The sequence below is a fragment of the Paramormyrops kingsleyae genome, chromosome 5 (assembly GCF_048594095.1).
Source record: "Paramormyrops kingsleyae isolate MSU_618 chromosome 5, PKINGS_0.4, whole genome shotgun sequence".
Taxonomy (NCBI): Eukaryota; Metazoa; Chordata; class Actinopteri; order Osteoglossiformes; family Mormyridae; genus Paramormyrops; species Paramormyrops kingsleyae.
In genome coordinates this window covers 35,149,699-35,168,337 of record NC_132801.1, presented here as the reverse complement: position 1 = coordinate 35,168,337, position 18,639 = coordinate 35,149,699, and the positions used below count along the sequence as shown (strand labels likewise).

Sequence of the window (18,639 nt, the reverse complement as noted above, 5' to 3'; positions counted from 1 at the left end):
GCCGGTGGGTTATCCATAGACCAGTGGTACCCAGGAGGAGCTAAAACAGGTAATTGCAGAGAATGGCACTGAGACATGATGCTGTTGTATGTCTTTTTCTGAATCAGTGAGGTCCCCTAGGGATCCATAGATTTACGGCCTTTGAGCTCCTGTTTGGGAGGCAACCCCAAGGGTTACTTGATCTTGCAATTGAGGCCTAGGAGCAGCAACCTTCCCCCTACCAAACTGTCATGGACTATGTAAGGGAAATTAAAGGAGTATGGAGAGGGCGAAGCCTATGGAGTATATGGAACAGGCCCAACGGCAACAGACTCAGGCAAATAAATGACCGGCCCAGCTGCCAATGTTCTACATGATTTTGGTGCTCCTCCCAAAGTCAAGTGGCAGAGGCCATAGACAGTGCTGGAGAATGGTGGCACCATGAACTACCAAATATGGCAGTCGGTCCGGCAACAGGAGGGACATCTCTTCCACATCAACTTGCCCCCATATCTGTCCTTACCCAGGACCCCCAGCTGGGGCCAGAAGTTTCAACAGCCCAAAAGTAGGACCTCACAGAATTCCAGGATATGTCCTCTGCACTGTAGGTTCATCACCACTCTGAGATGACTCCTGGCATTGTTGTATTCCAATGGCCCTACCACATCCTGGATGCCCAAAGGGGAGATGTGGAAAGTGAGATTCATAAAATACTACAGCTCAATGTGACTGAGAAATCCCAGAGCCCCTGCTCCAGCCCGATATTGATGGTACCAAAGACTGATGGATCCCTGTGATTTTGACATGACTTCTGGAGGCTGAACAAGCTAAGTTTGGCAGCTATCCACCACACTCTGGTGAAATGATTAAGGCTCATTATATCAGTACCTTTCCCTCCATAGTCCAATAACATGCTGAGGTTGATTGGAGATTCCAAATTGCCCATATGTATGCATGTGTAAGTGAATGGTGTGTGAGTCTGCACTGTAATGGGTTGGTGTTCCCTGCCTTGTGTCCGTAGCCTCCAGAATAGGCTCTGGATCCCCCACGGCCGTGAATAAGACAAGTGGCTACAGAAGATGGATGGATGGATGGATTTCAATATCTTGGACCTCACAAAAAGTGAAGCCCACTACTGGGGATACCCTACAGGACATGGTCTGCTCTGACCAGGGGTGTCAGAGAGGCATGACATACTGTGGTAGATTCAGGGGGCCCAGCACTTGAGAGGGATCCTTAAATATGTTAAATGGGGCTGGGTACCCAAGGTGATATTTTGTTAGGGGAATCAACAGAAGGAGAAGAAGAAATAGGCTGTCTGCAGTTATTCCCGGCCAACCACCAAAACCCAAATATAGACATTTCCACTTCTCCACAGCCTCCTCTCTATCAGACCTCATACAGGAGGGACAGCCTGAGTGGGTCACTGAGATTGACCAAGCTTTCTCACTGTAATTGGCATGACCTGTCAGTGGTTCAAGCTCACAAAAGCAACCCGGTGCACATAAATACACAACCCCAGGTACTCACAAACACAGCCCACTGTACTCAAATACACAGCCCCATGTACCGAGAAACACAGCAGCATGTACTCACAAACACAGCCCACTGTACTCAAATACACAGCCCCATGTACCGAGAAACACAGCAGCATGTACTCACAAACACAGCCCACTGTACTCAAATACACAGCCCCATGTACCGAGAAACACAGCAGCATGTACTCACAAACACAGCCCACTGTACTCAAATACACAGCCCCATGTACCGAGAAACACAGCAGCATGTACTCACAAACACAGCCCTTAATACTCATTTACAAAGCCCAGTGTACTCATACACACAACCCCATGGATTCGCAAACACAGTCCATGTACTCACAAATAAAGCCCTGTGTACTGATATACACAGCCCCATATAAATATATATATATAATCATAAATACTGCCCCTATACATCTTCACAGAGATCCAATTTACTTCACCAATTTTCCAACTTTTTTTTTGTCTACAGAAACAATCTCACCACAGTTTTTAAATTCGGTTTTTCATTTATTTTCATCATTCTGTTTGCTTATTAAACATCTGTATTTTCTCAACAAAGAAGTACCTCTATATGTATCTGATACTCAAAGCAATATCTGTACAATATGGTAAAGTAAATAACATGTCTACATGCATTACATAAACACTAAACACAGTTTAATAACAAATAACCCAAAGAATAAGAAATGAATGTAGGTGGAGTCAGCGATAAAGCAGAAGGAAAGTTTGAGAAAACCAACAGATTATTAAAAACAGCTTGATTCTCCCTCTCCATCTCCCTCTTATCTACTCTTATCTTGTTCCTGCTCTCTTTCCATAAAATTAAATCACAAATAGCATAGTATTTAGAGTGGGAGTGGATATAACCCTATACAAGAGTCTAAGGCTTATATCTGCACAGTCCTATTAATGCTGAAAGCTGCAGTCAGAATGTACCAATCCTGTTTTCCTTGCTTTTCCAAAAGATATGAATCTAAAGAAAGCATTTAAAAGTCTACTATCACGACCACCCATTTTTAAGAGAATGCAAATAGTCTTATGTTTAGGCGTCTACCCTGTAAGCTGTATTTTCATCATGCTAAATCACTTGTAGTCTGGGTTCCTAGACTTAAATTTCCTTTGCCTTTAAAATCAGTTGACGAGAACAACAGTTCTGCGTTTTTTTTTTCTGCTATAAAGTTTGTGATTGAGTCTCACCAGTGTCCCTTAACTGTGATGTAAAACGAAATCCAAGATGTCTGTTTCCTCACTGCTGAAGCCATAGCATCAGGTGTTATAGTATGAAGTTTGGCAGACTGGGGTAACAAAGCTCAAAGTTTTACTCTTAAGGGTAGGTTTCTGGGAAAGCAAAACTTGGGGGTCACTTGTTATATAAACATAACTCATTTTACGTGGGACATACAGTGTGTGGTTAAAAAAATTATCTCCACCTCCCCAAATTATCAAGAACTGGGTTGAGACTTACTGACCAAGGAGAAATGCCGGACCTGAGGCAAACCCAACTGAGAACCACTGATTTAATCCTCCATTGTGGATTTTGCAGAAAATTGCGGCATTGATATTAATTTTTTAAACTATTTTTTCTTTGACTCTGCCATGAAAAGTATTTTATTTAGAAAAAGCCACATGTTTAGTTTCTCCAGCAGTCCTGGTATGGATTGCTAACAGTTCGGTCATTAAGCATCATGCATCTCACTCAGTGTAACACTTAGTTAGCCTTCACCATTAAGGTCCTGTCACTTTGCAATTCTTAAGTGGTCAAGAGCCAGTGCAACACTGGATCAGCTGGTGTGAGAACTGTTGTCTTTGTCTTGATAATCGTGTTGTCGTCGCAATAGCAGCAGAAGCATCACTCAGCTGGAGTATTTTTAGCCATGCAAAGTGTGGTGATAACAAGTCAGTCAACGTGTGAATGAGTCCATCTGTGTTACCCTCCTCCACCAAAACAGTTCAGCTCCCATGGGATAGACAGATGGGGAGAACGGGACAGGGTATGCTACTGAAATACATCTCCTTTTCAACACTGGACAGAGGCATGAAAAACTGTCCCTCTTTCATGCTCTGGATACAGTGTAAATCAATCTCCCGCTAATTGTCTGTGTGGCTCAAACCGCCTATACACCAAGACTGACTTTGAAATCCAATATTTTGCTTCATTGTGCTGTGAGTAAAGTTTATAGTGTGTTGCATTCCCTCCTCGACTGTGCGACACAGAGAAATGCAGAACGGTGCAAAAGAAACTATGGAAAGGATCAGAGAGGGAAATAAAAGGAGGCGGGAAAGGTAGAGCAAACATGCACCACACTATAGTGTAGGAATTTTTTCCGGGCATATTTTTTAACCCACGTTACACGTGTGTCATAAAACAGAATTTCTTCATTTCAGTCCTTTGAATCCCGGCATTAACATGCAGTTAACATATAATCTGTCCTCATGTACACTATTATATGTCAAAAACAGAAAAAAATGCTGTCCTTTGGTTTGCCAGGTCCAGAAATTAAGAAATAGCTCCATGTACAGTGCATTCAGACCATGTTAGCTGCTTGACCTCTGCGGTGCACATTTGAGTGCTGAGTCGAGGGGTGAGAGTCTGAAGACATGAGGCTTATGAAGCCTGATGCTGCACTATGCCTGAGAACAGAGATCTACAGGGAACCACATGCCTGTCGGTCAGCTCCCACTATTTCTAGTCTGGTTCTTGTTAAGCATTAAACCTAAAAGCACGCCCCTGATTCCCATAATGCAAATAAAAAAAAAGAAAAGAAATTTTGTTCCACTCTCCATATATCCTCATGTTCCCTGCTGCTCTCCAAAGACAGCCATATCCGAAGGTAGACATTTGTTACTGGAGATATCAGAGACCTAGCGACAGTGCGGCAGACTCTCCTCCATCATATAGTCCTTGTCCAGTGATATAAGTTCAAATCCTGCTCATGGCATTGGTTCAAGCTGTTCTGCAAGACCAGAAAAGAAAAAAAAAACACAAAATGGAACACCTATATTCGAATGACACATATATATATAAAAACAGAAAATACAGGCCAGCCAAGTATATCTGCTGCTGCTCTGTATCACATTCTATCACTTTCCAACCCTGATCACCTTTTACTTTCCCATGATTCCTTGTTACCCCTCCCACCCCTTAGCACTGGCCCGGCACTGGCACTTCCCAGTCTCGTTCTCAGCGTCTACCGTTCACTGTTGCTTGTTCATATTTTTGGGGGTTTTATTGTCTAATTAAGCAGGATTTGGGTGAACGAGACATTACAACGGTAATTGTTAACATGTGTAGCAGAAATCAATCCCCAGACTCAGAGGGGGAGGGTGGAGAACAAGAGCACAGAGAGGAACAAAAGCGGAAGATGGGCAGAATGGGAGAAAAAGGAGAATTCAGTCAGCTGGCCACAACCAGACAGGCAGTGCATACAGGCAGCTGGTGCAGTGACATCGCTAACCCTGATTAATAATATTGTACCTAAGGTAACCGAAGGGAAACTGTGATGCTTGTGATCCTCGCACAATGCTGGGAGAACTCAGTGACCAACTGCAAAGCTCATGAATTCACATGTTAGTTTGTGTTTTGGGGAGTTGCTTATATCACCTGCACTTTAAGTTCTGTTTTTTCACTGTTGCATTCTCATATCTTATCATGATGTATATGAACATAAAGAAAAGTTAAATGTTAAATGAAATAAAAGAATACAACAAAAGAAACATCACATGATCTCTGGCTGTTCATCTATATTTGATGATGGTGATAATGAAAACCAGTGTTTACTAATGTGAGAAAGAAGAGACTTCTGTTTACAAAAAGCCATTTTCCCAAATATTAGAGAAGGGAGATCAATTATTTATTTGTCATTATTATTATTATTATTATTAAGACGGTAGTAGTAGTAGTAGTAGTAATGCTTTCTACACAGCAAGGGAATCTAACACTTCTTTGAAAGAGAACTGTGTCTCTCAATCTTGTTCTGCATCACCTCGTTTCTGTTGAAGGCCATGTGGCGACCCTACTGTAGGTGCTTCACCGCAGCACCCCACTCTGCTAGGAGGAGCATGCGGATTGTTAAGTCAGTGCCCCATCAGAAGATGGTGCCCTAGGTGGCTGCCTATGTCAGCTTATTGGTTGACTGACCCTGGCATCGCCAGTCCACATAATGTACTAAATGTTGTGTATAAATCATGATACACTTCGATTCCTGGCAATGCTAATATGAAGTTAGTGGGCAATAGCAAGGACAGAGAAAGAGAGAGTGGGACTAATACAGCATGCTTCAGTTAGGGCCACTTCCTTTTCCCACAAAGCTCACACCATCTCCTGTGAGCCATGAAAGGGGCATGGGCAAGAAATAAGAAAGCAGCCTGTGCAAAAATCTTTAGGCTACTGAGGGGAACGAACAGAACCACATTCCTGATCCTGCAATTTCTCTGTTGTTTTCTTGGACCTGCAGACCCATTATACATGGTTAATCCTGCAGATCTGAAACCATTCTCGTGCCATAGCAGTGTCAATGTGTCTCTTACACCCAATATCTGGATTATGTGTGTGGCACACGATGTGGCATAACACTTGCCAAAATCTTTAATTACAGATTGTCTTATCAATTATATGCACACATATATACACATGGTGCTACACCCCATTTCATTTCACTTTGTCCCCCCAGTGAAATTAGTTCTTTCTGTCTCCTGCCTCTCCTTCCCTCTCACCTTTAGGCTGAAATATCTATGTTAAGTAGGTATGGGGCAAGTTCAGACAAAGGAGCAAGGATGGCGGAGGGAGGGCACAGAAAACGTGAGTGACAGACACCGAATGCCATGAAGAAATGCAGGGTGGAGAGATAGAGATCTATATATATATATATATGCGCACACAATCCTGAAAAAAACATAATGCGCTTTTTTATTAGGGTTTTTATGACTTTGAGAGAAGGCGCGATTATCTTTTGCCGGTGTCTTGCTGGAAGTGTCGAGTCAGCACGTGTAACACCGGGACTCCGTCTCGCCAGTGGACATTTACAGTAACACAGCCATGTGTCGCAGTGTCCAGTGTGTGCATCGAGGATTAGTACCCCTTTCATCGACCCCCACTCTTTCTTTCCATCTCTTTCATGGGCGCTAGCTTAGGGCGAAACTGTAACGATATACTGTCCTCTTTGTTTCCCTTATTATTCATAATCCTTTCATCTTTTAAAACTTTCAGGTGGAAAGATTTTGCTACAGCAGCCGATTATTAGACGTTAAGAGGACCCTGGCATGAGTTGGTGACGGACTTCACACAGTTGCTGATAATGTCGAGGACTGTTACAGTGTCCGTGTTTTATATTTTTGTTTGCTTTTGTTATTTTTCATTCCATACTTCATTTTCCCAGACTCGTGTCTTTCAATTCCTGGAGGACTTAACCTACTCCTGCACACACATGTTTTGTCTCACTTATTCTCACAGTAGTCCCGCCTACATGTAAAACGTTCAATCTTCCCGACGCAATAAATTACCTGGCCGACTTAAGGAAAAAAGACACATATTGTGCCACTGGCTGTTTGTTTCGTTATATTTGAAGAAAATACATCACTTTGCCGTTCTCTACAGCTACCTTATATGGCTGATTGAGATTTACGGGGTTTCCCCCGAATGAAAATAACCAGACAACAGTATGCAGTCTGTAAAGGAAAAATAACATGCCGTTCGATTGTTTGTTTTCCTCCTTTCAAACGGTGCTATAATTTTGTTACAGTGCAATTACCGTGAACTGTTAATTATCCATAAGAAACGGTTTTACCCTGCAAGGGTATGCATGCTTTGAAGGTGCAGGAACTTGAGACAGCCCTCTTGGCCTTTTACATGTTCCCCATTCTGTCTTGTTTTTAACCATCCTTCTGTCAGTCCCATAACCTCTTTAAAGTCCTGCCCTCCTTACTCTGCTCTTCTTTCGCTTGTCGGTCTCAGGAGTGAAGCTTCTTCCAGCCTTCCGAAGCCAGTAAAGTCAAAGGACAATCCGAACTTACTTTTCCTATCGAAACTTGCTTTATTTACGGGTCATCGTTTACGTTTTTGGTTTTTGCCATGGAGTAACTTTTTTTTTTGTTTGTTTTTTTTTTAGCGCGCAATCATTAAGTTTTCCAAAGGGCGGTAATATATATTTTTAAATCATATACCGACAGTTAAGTTACTAGTATAATTTACACGCGAACTGTTTCTATTCGGATTTCAGTTGATAACTGAAATGGTTATATGTTTTTTTTTAATAGTTTATCACTATATAAAGTTTGTATTGAACACGATAAGCTATAAAACATTTTTTTTTGGAGAGGAGACTGAAAGGTGTTCTTGTAACTCGCTGTTTTAGTGTTTATGACGTGGTTAGACTTCAAGCAATTACCAGTTATACTGTAGAGAATGCTTTTGATCTAAGTTGGCACTGACAAGGGTAATAATACCGATTCTCGGAGTGTCTGCTGGACCACGGAATCAATGAGGTACTCGCTGGAAGGACGTGCTGTCCGAATCTCACCTAAACGGTAAGAGTCTTATACTTCCTCTTTCATACCTTGTTAATTACAATCACTTCAGTAAATCATTAGTATTAATTATTACAAACGCGTGTGGGTTTAAATTCTTTACCATTCTTCTGAAATCGACTTTAATACCGAAGTATAGGCTACCTTTGCGTTTTCATCTAAATGTGATTACAGCAGCTAATGCATCACTTCCACTTTTCCTGGATAGACAACCAGCATTACGAGCACGACTGATCTGCAACATTATGAATATTTTTAACTTGACAAGCATCGTACCCGGTTTATCTCATATGCAAAGCAACTCACTCTGAGTGTACGGTAATGCCTTAGTGCACAATGTCTTATTAGCCTATTCTGTCCGAAGTGTGAGGTCTGCAGTACATAATAGCAATTTTGGATATATGAATTTTTCGAAAGTAGGCTATAATAAGTAAACGAAGCAACTTCCTCGTGTTTTATATTACGGTTTAAGTTGAGATTTCCTCCAAGTATTCAATTTCGACGAATTTATTCCGGTCGCTAAGGCAAACATTTCCAAGAATTCCAGAATAGCTTTTGCAATTAGTTACCATTTTTTGAGCCATTAGGCCTATGTAGATCTGCACTATCTATATCAAACTCTGCTAAATCAGAAAGTAATGCTGAATGCAAACAATAAATCGAATAATTATTTTATTATAAATCACCGATGTGACTAAAAGTTAGATACTGATGTTATTTAGCCTAATTAAGTAATATATATAACTACAAGGTATATTCAAAGTGGAAGTTGTATAATTTTTATCAACACTTATTAGGCCTCATACCCAATCAGAATATATTGTACATTGTTGAGTTTGCTTTTTCACGATGGTATACAGAGAAGACATACTTATAGCAATCATAATTTATTTTCAATTAGAGCGGAGTGAAAGGAACTCACCTGCTTACTCCCAAAGTCGTGGGAACAAATTTACCGAGACTGCTGGTTGCTACATGTTTAAAGTGTGCTTGTTTTTTCCGCCAACGTAAATTAACTGGTTTTACAATTTCATTCATAATTAAGGTGTAAGAGTTGTAGACAGACGCTAGTCTGTTACCTACTGTAGCCGAATGCCTTGCACAGGAAGTAGTTACTTTTTCCAAGTACTGCACATACCCCAAACCAGATAAACCGGGTAAATGGTAGCTTACTTTGGGGAAAAAATGTATTGACTGAAGTGTGAAACGCAGCGTTGAAAAGCAGCTGTCATGTTTCTTGAAAACAAGCGGCATAATGGAGCCCACCTTGCCGATCAAGGGGAGTAACTGGTAAAGTGGTCCTGCGCCGAGGTAGAATGGGGCGTGAAGTGATCAGAAGATGGGCTGTTTGCGCACGCCGCAGGCCTACCCTAATGCTCAGCCACCCAGGGGCCAAATATAGGAAACATATTCACTGTCATTAATATCTCACTGTTCGCTTTGGTGCATTCCGTTACCATGTTTTTCAATAAATGTGCTGAACTGACCCCATGGGGAAATTCGGTAAATTATTTGGGTTCGTCCGGGATTTCAATGTTGATTTTTTTTTTCATCCACCACAATAAACGACAGATTGCATTTTTCAAACTTTCTTGTCACTTGGTTTAATTTTAACAACAAAGCATTAGCAGCAGGTTTCCGTTGGCAACCATTTTAATTTGTTTTACTAAAAATAGGGTGATTCAGGCAAAGTATCTGATTATTTTACAATGATCAAATATTGTAGTAATCTATGTGTATCTGATTTAAATATTATTGGTCTAAGATTTTAAAAATCACATTCACATACTGTATAACGTGTAACAAACAGGAGCTCTGCCAGACCTAACTATCTTTACTTTGATGCAGTAGTAGCTCAATAGCTGACTGATTTGATAGTTCTTAGTTCAGACTGGTTTAGTTTTAGCCAGAAAGAGTGACCTGTGAAGGAAAGCCTGAATGAACAAAGCGTTGTACGAGACAAAGTATGTTGCGCATAGTGATGCATGTATACATTTTCTGGGTCATTAAATAAAAGTTAATGCCGTGACCCAATATGTTCTCAGTATACTGTACTTGTTCCGTCCATATGTTTTTTTCCACATAAAGAAGAACACCAGTAGAAAGCACTCAAGTGATGTTTCTTGCAAGTAAACAGTAAATGTGCCGATGGGCCTAATAATCAAGTTAATCTTAAGGCTGAACTTGGAAGAAAAGGGAGTTATTGATACTCTTTATTTTTATATTCACTTAACATTTTGATTGATTACTCCATAAGAGTACAAACTGATACTCAGATACTTCTTTTTATTTATTTATAATTTGGGTAGCCTTTACCAGCAACTAATCTGTAGAGGTAATTTGTATTTGACAAGGTGTGAGATATGTTAATTGTTCCTTGTAGGCAAACGCCTACAAGGGAATACGTGACAATAAGCAGGTTTTTTGGTTTAGTTTATGCAAGTTGCCACAAGGGAAATGGTAAGGCTTTTTAATTGAAGTATACTGGTGCTGTTTTGAATGTCTTTGATGACTCGCTACTTTAATTGAGTATATGGTAGGCACAGGTGGGAACTGATGTATCCACTGAGCCCAACGTATCACCTATTGCCAGCACAGTCAACCAGCAGTCAATGAGGCATGTCATTGTGTAAAATGAAGCATGAAAAGTACACCTTTGTGTGACACAGACAACAAACACAGCTAACGGGACATGTGGCGGCCTGCCTGAGCACATTCACGAAGCCTCAGTGGGCTCCCTGATCATTCACACCATTATTTTATTTTACTACTCTCTCACGCAGTCAATTTGGAGTCTTTATTATAGCTAAATATGTCTCTTCTTCTCAGTGTCTGTTGGGTTCTCCTATTGAGATGTTTCAACAGTGTTATTCAACTCAGGTAACATCCAGACAATCCTTCTCCATCTGGACAGAAGTATATATGAACTCACAGGCTAATGGTGAGTTTATAAGCAGGAGAAGTCTATCCTGCATAAAATAAACTATATATAAAACAGTTGTGCAGCTCCCAGTGTGATATTCCCTGGATCCACACTGTGATACATCTCTTTGAATCCTTAGGAATGAGGCATGATGGATGTATGGGTGATATAGTCATAGCAAGGGGATCAAAGGTTGAAAAGGGGGATTGCATTCTTGGTGGGATTGTTATGTGAAAGGCGAACACACAGCTCGAGGCAGAGAAAAACAAAGATGCGAAAGCAGTGGCTGTAAAACTCAGTTACTGCGGACAAGTATGGTTTCTCTGAGAGCAATTACTTCAATAATCCGCTTTAGGGAGATTTTGCATAGATGAATAGTACTAGGGTATGTGTAACATGGTTGGGGAATGTAAGTTGTGGTTTGTTAAATAAACAGGAATGAGACACTTTTAGTGTGAATTAAAAATGCAGGCTGATTATATTATTATAAATGAATTTTTAGCAATAAAATGACTTTCTGCTAAGTGCTACATTGCTGATGATGTACTGTGCTGGGGTGGTGGTTGTTCCCCAGTTGTTAATCATTGTAGAGGACGTGAGAACTGTACAGGCTGGTGTTAAAATAGGTATTTGTCTCTCACCCAGGTGCGTTTTATCTCTGCCGTCAGCACAAGGCCAGCGTTTGTGGAAAAAGTCCTTCCTAGTCGCCCTGCTACCTTTGGCCGCCCATAAACATGCCGCTTGTAACGTCAAGTATCACACCAAAAGGGTTTAAGTGATCCATTCATTGTCGTAACATGTTTGACCTGTTTGGGGCTTTATTTGTTCATAATTTTTTCCTTCAATAATGCCGAGTAACTAAGAAGGGAATTGCTTGGTAAAATTGTGGATTTAAAAACTTGCAGACATTACACCACAGATTGAATTTCCTGCGATAAATATGTTGCTGATGTTGTGAAAACTGGGCTATTGTGGCTGTAGCTATTAATTCCCATTGGCAGACCTTTTCACATGCAGATTGTTTTTTTTTCAGTGTTTGTTTTCAGCATTTCTTAGCACCAGCCAGTTTAGCTCTAGCAGAATGACTGAGGGAGTGGCTGTCCTTTGGTGTTTTGATGGCAGTGTGTGGCTCTTTGGGGTGCCACCTCTCATCCAAAGGCCTAGGGACACTCTTCAAGAAGCAGCAGTGTAAACCCAGATAACCTACATTCTTGAAATTCCTTTTAACTAGCTTTCCGCCTCCTCATTATCTGTACTAAGAAAGACACCTGGCACTGATATTTGTTTCCAAGAACGAGATACAGTAAATACTATTGTAAATACTATTGTGACTACTGTGACACTCATAGGAATTTGTTATAGCAAGCTTTAGGACTTGTACCATGCTTCTTAAGTTGGTAACGTCGTGCAATAAATGAGGTTTTTTAGAAATTAGCCACTTTTTTGCCCTCTAGTGGTAGAAATATAAAGCCATGACATTAGATAACAGTAAGTCACTGTACACATGTAATAATTTCTGCTTTACAGTGTAAGCATCATTTATTAATTCTTATTAATGACCTAAATGTGGTAATAATGTTGTGTGTGAATTATAGTCATTTTTAACTCATGTCCTCCATTGCTTTAACTCCCAGTTTCAGTGTAACCGTCATTTATTAATTCTCATTAATGACCTAATTGTGGTTATGGTGTCATATGTGAATTATAGTCATTTTTAACTCATGTAAATTCTCACCATTTCTTTGACTCCCAGTTGATACGTCTTGGAAGTAATGCTCTGGCTTCCCCTGGTTGCCATGGTGTTCGCCTCGGCCCTCCCCTTCCCTGCAAGTCTGTCTCCAAGGCTCATTACTGCAGCACTAGAGCCTGGAAGAAGTTCTCTTACCCACAGGAATAATGTCAGCAGTGGCTACTGGCTACAAAATGAAAGCATGAGTGAAGGACTGAACAGTATGAACACAAAACAGGTTTACGACAATAAAACTTTTGAGGACTACAGCTCTCAGAGTAATCAAAGCCTGAGAAATTCTGGACATTTACACAGGCCCTCACGGAAGGACTATAACATGACTGTTGTTGGTGACAACAGTGGGAAACTAAATGTAAGCAGTGTACAAAAATTGCAGAATAATCAGAGCCAAATGGCCTACAACATATCTTCCTTTTTTAATCAGGGGGACTATAAATCCCACAGCAATCAATCACAAAAGAGCACATTCAGTGTCATTCAGAGGCAGAAAAATGCCCACAAGAGTGGCACACAGAAAGACGTGATTCCTCAATATTCAAACGTTAATGGAGGCAATTTGGGAACCAGTGATTTTCAGATCATTAAAGGGAAACACAGGCTGGAAGATTATGTTTCTCTGAGTAACCAGGCACCAGAGGATTACAAATCTCAGAAAAGCCCTGCACAAGAAGTCATTCAGAACAAGGGGCGCCATTTGTTTAATACAACAGCTGAAAAATACAACACACTGACAGAGGATATCAGCAGACATCGAGATGCTTCAATAAAAAATCAAATATCCCAGGACGCCACCAGTCAAGCACAACAAGCACCAATCAGACACAACGATGAGCCCAAAAGAATAGCAGAGAAAGAGAGAAGCCAGGCCAGCTTGGGTGAAGAAATTGAGATGGGAGGGCTAGTGGAGGGAGGGAAATTGGTGGGTGAAGAAGATCTCCTGTTCTTGGACACACACCCCCGGGTCCTGTTCTCCCCCTCCTCCTCACCTCCAAACCATCCGCCTCGTCTCCTCATGCTGGAGGCAGGACTACTGGCTGATGGCGAGCGAGAGGAAGAGGAGGAGGAGGAGGAGGAAGAGTGGGATAGAGATAATGAAAACAGGACCGAATCTGAGCAGGTGGGAAAGGTGGATCAGTGGATAGATGCCATTGATTATAAACATATGGACATGAGCAATAATGTAGAAAAATACCAAGGTAGCCATACTGAGAGCAGCCTGCAGAGGCAGCAGTCAGGGCTGTCACCACATGACACCCAAGGAGGCCCAGAGAGCCAGCAGGGCCCTCGGCCAAAAGCCCGGCACAGACGCTCTGGGGTCTCCACCCCCAGGAGAGGGGAAATGTCCGTGTGCGAGGCGGCCAGCGAGTGGGTCATCGACAAAAAGAGCGCCATCGATTCCTACGGGAAGAACGTCACCGTGCTACCCGAGATCCAGACCCTGACGGGCCCCCTGAAGCAGTACTTCTACGAGACACGGTGCAAGGAGGATGAGAGGCATGGGATGAGCCGCGTGGGAGTCAGCGGGAGCCTGGGGATGGCCGGAGGCAGCTGCCGCGGGGTCGACAGGCGCCAGTGGGTCAGTGAGTGTAAGGCTAAGCAGTCTTACGTCAGGGCTTTAACCATGGACGTCAACAAGAGAGTGGGCTGGAGGTGGATCAGGATCGACTCATCCTGTGTTTGCGTGCTGGTGTCCCGGGTCAGCAGGAACTAACAGGACGGGGAGCGCGTCTGTCAGCAGGCAAGGAGGAGTAAGGGGAGAACAGGGGAGCCTATCTGCCAGTAGACAAGGAGGAGTAGGGGGAGACCAGGGGACTATGCCTGCCAGCAGGCAAGGAGGAGTAGGGGGAGACCAGGGGTGCCCATCTGCCAGTAGACAAGGAGGAGTATAGGGGGAAAACAGGGGAGCACGTCTGCCAGCAGGCAAGGAGGAGTAGGGGGAGACCAGGGGAGCCCATCTGCCAGTAGACAAGGAGGAGTATAGGGGGAAAACAGGGGAGCACGTCTGCCAGCAGGCAAGGAGGAGTAGAGGGAGACCAGGGGAGTAATGGCGCCTAAATGTTCACATGAATGTGGATAAGAAGCACTGTGTCCCGTCCCTCCTGTTAACTCAGCTGCTGCTGAGAGTCTGGCACTTCCTGTGGGCCGGCATGGCTGAAAGGGGCGACTGCCTGCCCACTCCTTCAGGGAGGTTGTGTTTTCAGTCGTTTGTCAATCGTACATTTTTCACGAAGTGCACAAGCCTCCCCCTCACCCTCTCGAGCTGTGATCTGGGGTTTCCCCAAATGTCATCTGCAAGCCGGTCCTAGAATCTGTTGCCAAGCTGACGTCTCAGAGAGTCATGTGTATGCTAGTGTTCATTCCGACCCGTTCCCCTAAAGTACAGCTATACAGTACTCTCTGTGTTAACTATGCCTGTGTATCTCGCCAAGAGTATGGTTACAAAACAGTATTTTCTGACTGTAGGGCAAAAAAAAACATGTAAGCATCAATGGTATTTTTGGTATTTAAGAAAAAGGAAAAGTAGAACCAAAAAGAATTTGAATTTGACAGGATGCTCAAGCATACAAAAACATATTAGTCTTTATTGACGTAGTGTGACTTGCTTGGTTTGCGAATGTTTTTATGGCTGCCTAGAAGTGGCTGGTAGCCGAGGCGCAATTAGAAGGGCAGTAAAACTGCTCATTCTCCCTGGGCCAGTGCTAGCAGACTAAATGAATCCATAGGTTTGAGAGAAGCACTGTGGCCCATCAATGACCAGAGAAAGATGTATTTCCCCACGGCCTCTTGGATTTCCATTCTGTATCTCCCACACACCTTTATCGCTCCGTCACATGCCGATCTCTCTTTGTCCCATCTGAGTCCCCACCTTTCATATTTGTATCCTTCCATCTGATTGGTTCTCCTATGTCTCTACTTGTGAGTCGTCTTTTTTCCCGCTCAGCTCCCCCTTTGCCTTCATAAGTCCTTTAAATGTTTCTATGCCAGTTTTTATGTGTCTGTGTAACATGAAAAACCTCATTATATGATTTACGAAGCCTGATGGTGTAAGTAATCTTATATGCATTTAAAATGTAATTATATAAAATTATTCCTTTCGTTTGTGATTTGTCATTGTTTTTAGTTTTTTTTTTATTATAATGTTGCATTTAACCCTCTAAAGCATGCTGTATTATTAATATATTTCTTGATATGCATATGCTACGTACTATGCATACCGTATATATGTATAGATGGATTAAGTAGGTAGATACCTATGTACAAGAATTTAAAAGGCAGAGTTTACGCCTTTAGCATGAGAAGTCAGACTTATACTACTGAACTGGTCATTTTATATTGTGCAATGCAGTACATTGGAAACATTCACTGAAGTTTGGCCACTCAGAGTCTGTATGTGCAGTCATTTCTAAGCCTGGGCCATGAGACACATCATATATGCTCATTTCTATGCCTAATGAGCTGTTAATGAACTGGACTTCATTGAGATAATACTTGATATGATACATAGCTTATCAGTCATTTACTTTATTGTTAAAGTGAGTAGTCATTTGGTTTAAACGTGATTTTTGATAAAGGTTACCTTGTAAATGTGTGTAATTAATCTATGGGTCAATCAAGCCTAACTAATTAACAGCTCATTTTGCATGAGCACATATTAGTATGTCTGTATTTATGTTTGTTTTCATGTAGAGGACTGCATGTATGTGCATATTTCTGCAGGAGCCCATTGTCCCAAAGATTAAGGATGATCATAAAAGCTGTAGGTCCCAGTGCAAAAACAAATAAACACATGTATGACAAGCTATTTTTAAGGAATATTTTTTAAGGAGTAAAAGCACATTCCTCGTGTAACTGAAATGTTTACATTCATTCTTTTGATTAACTTTCTAGATAAAACCTGGTATTCAGTTCCAAAAATGCCATTTCCAAAAATTCAGTTCCCATTCATTTAATGCGTAGATGGGATACATGGTGATTTCATAGACGTGTGTGACCTCCCACTCATAACACATTGATTGCTAACTCTTACTAAAATCTGGCATGTATGAATTTCTCCATGCATGTGTCAGACTGTACTTATAATAATTTATTCCAATTGGTTAAATTTCCCATTCTACAAGGTTAACAAGCTATTTAACGGTTCTTGATTATTTCCCCATAACCACAAGACAAACGCTGTACCGTGATAGCTTGAATATAGCGTCTTTGTTGGGTAAGTCCACCTGACATAAGTGAGATAACGCATGATCAGGTGTGTTTTGGGATGCTAACATCTTTACCGCAGCACCATTCCAGCATGGTTTATTTCCCTATATTCACACATCCCATTGTGGTATCTTACTTATGTCACACTTCAATATCTTTGACCATTGTCGCCTCACACCTCCACACGTGGCATTCAGGTCCCACCTCCACTCTGTGTGTGGGTTCTCCCTGTGTGGGTTGGGTTTCCTTCAGGTACTCCAGTGTCCTCCCGCAGTCCAAAGACACGCAGTTTAACAAACACTCTACAGTCTCTCAGTTGCCGGTAACATGTGATTATATGTGATATGATTGACTGGCTACCTGTCCAGGATAACTAGTCCAAAGAAAATAATGTTGTTTGTAATTAAAAGCCGCCTTATTTACACAAATGTCACACGTCATATACAAATGTCCACCAACAAGGGTCCATTGAAAGCGCCCCAAAGAACTACATGAAACATGAAGAAGTGTACATTATGCCCATGAACGGTTGTGGAATGTATAAGAAACTTGTAGATGTATGTCTTTACTATATCTCTTCAGAGGTCAAATATCTGAAAAAAGAAATAGAGATAAAGAACGTTCTGTTATAGAGGTACCTTTCAGTGATTGATTAACATGTTTGTGATGGTTTTGAACAGTCACATATCTATACATAAAATTACAGTACTTCATTAATAACATAAATTATTAAGTAACTCCTATTTAAGTGTTATACAGTATTCTCCATTCACACATAGTGGCAATTGCGTGTTGTTTGTTTACAGGACAAACAAAGAAGTTCATCGCCATACAACGCGTGGCATCACGAAATGTACATAAAAATTTTAGGCATATGAAAATAATGTACAATGTAATAAAAAAAATCACATTTTCTATTGTTTTTGACTGTTACTCAGTGTTTTAATGTTAATTGTTTAGTTTTTGGGGGGGATGTTTTGTGGTTCTTTTCCCTGTTTTGCCGTCTTTCGAGCGACCAGCCCGCCAACAAGCGTATGCTCAGTTGTGTATTGGTCCGTCTTCCATAAAAGTATGTTCTCTCTTTCCCTTTTTTGCTCTTTAAGGTTATTATAATTTAAATCTATATTCTTGCTCACAGAAAAATGTAAAAAACTGAAAAAAATCAGTGTTTCTGAGGTTTGAACGAATTATTTGTATTTACATTATTTTACATGGGAAAAATTGATTCGGCTCGCAAACTTTTTGGGTCGCGAACTGAGTCCTCGAACGAATTAGGTTTGTGAGCTAAGGTATGACTGTACATGTATATACAATTATAAAAAAAATTATGTTTGATAATAAAGGCACTTCTACAGGACTATATAAAACAGACCCACCATGATTTGGACAATGTTTTTACATTGTTAATTGTAATTCACTGAACTATCAATGCTATAGGGTAGCAAATACAGAATATGCACTTATGGATATAGGTCAAAGACTACGGCACTTGATTTGTTCTCAACTAACTGGGTTCACCTACCTGCATGGCTGGGGTACACCCACGTCTGTAAATGGGCAGAAGAGTTAAATTCAATCAATGTGGATACAAGAAAATAAGTACTTGCAGTAAATTCCAAAAGTAATGGTTTCAAAATTGAAAATCGATTTGGTATTCATGATATTTCAGGGGATAGTGGCTTTGGCTGTAATTTTTTGAAAGGGACAAAAAACATCAA

General features: G+C 41.3%; 1 protein-coding gene across 1 annotated transcript; it reads left to right on the top strand.

The window, feature by feature from the left end:
• Positions 1-7,425: 7,425 nt before the first annotated feature.
• On the top strand, positions 7,426-16,567 carry ntf4 (neurotrophin 4). Its single transcript, XM_023839833.2, has 2 exons — positions 7,426-8,045; positions 12,722-16,567. Exon 2 carries the CDS (start codon positions 12,741-12,743, stop codon positions 14,427-14,429), a length of 1,689 nt encoding a protein of 562 aa, XP_023695601.1. The 5' UTR covers positions 7,426-8,045; positions 12,722-12,740; the 3' UTR covers positions 14,430-16,567.
• Positions 16,568-18,639: the final 2,072 nt, after the last annotated feature.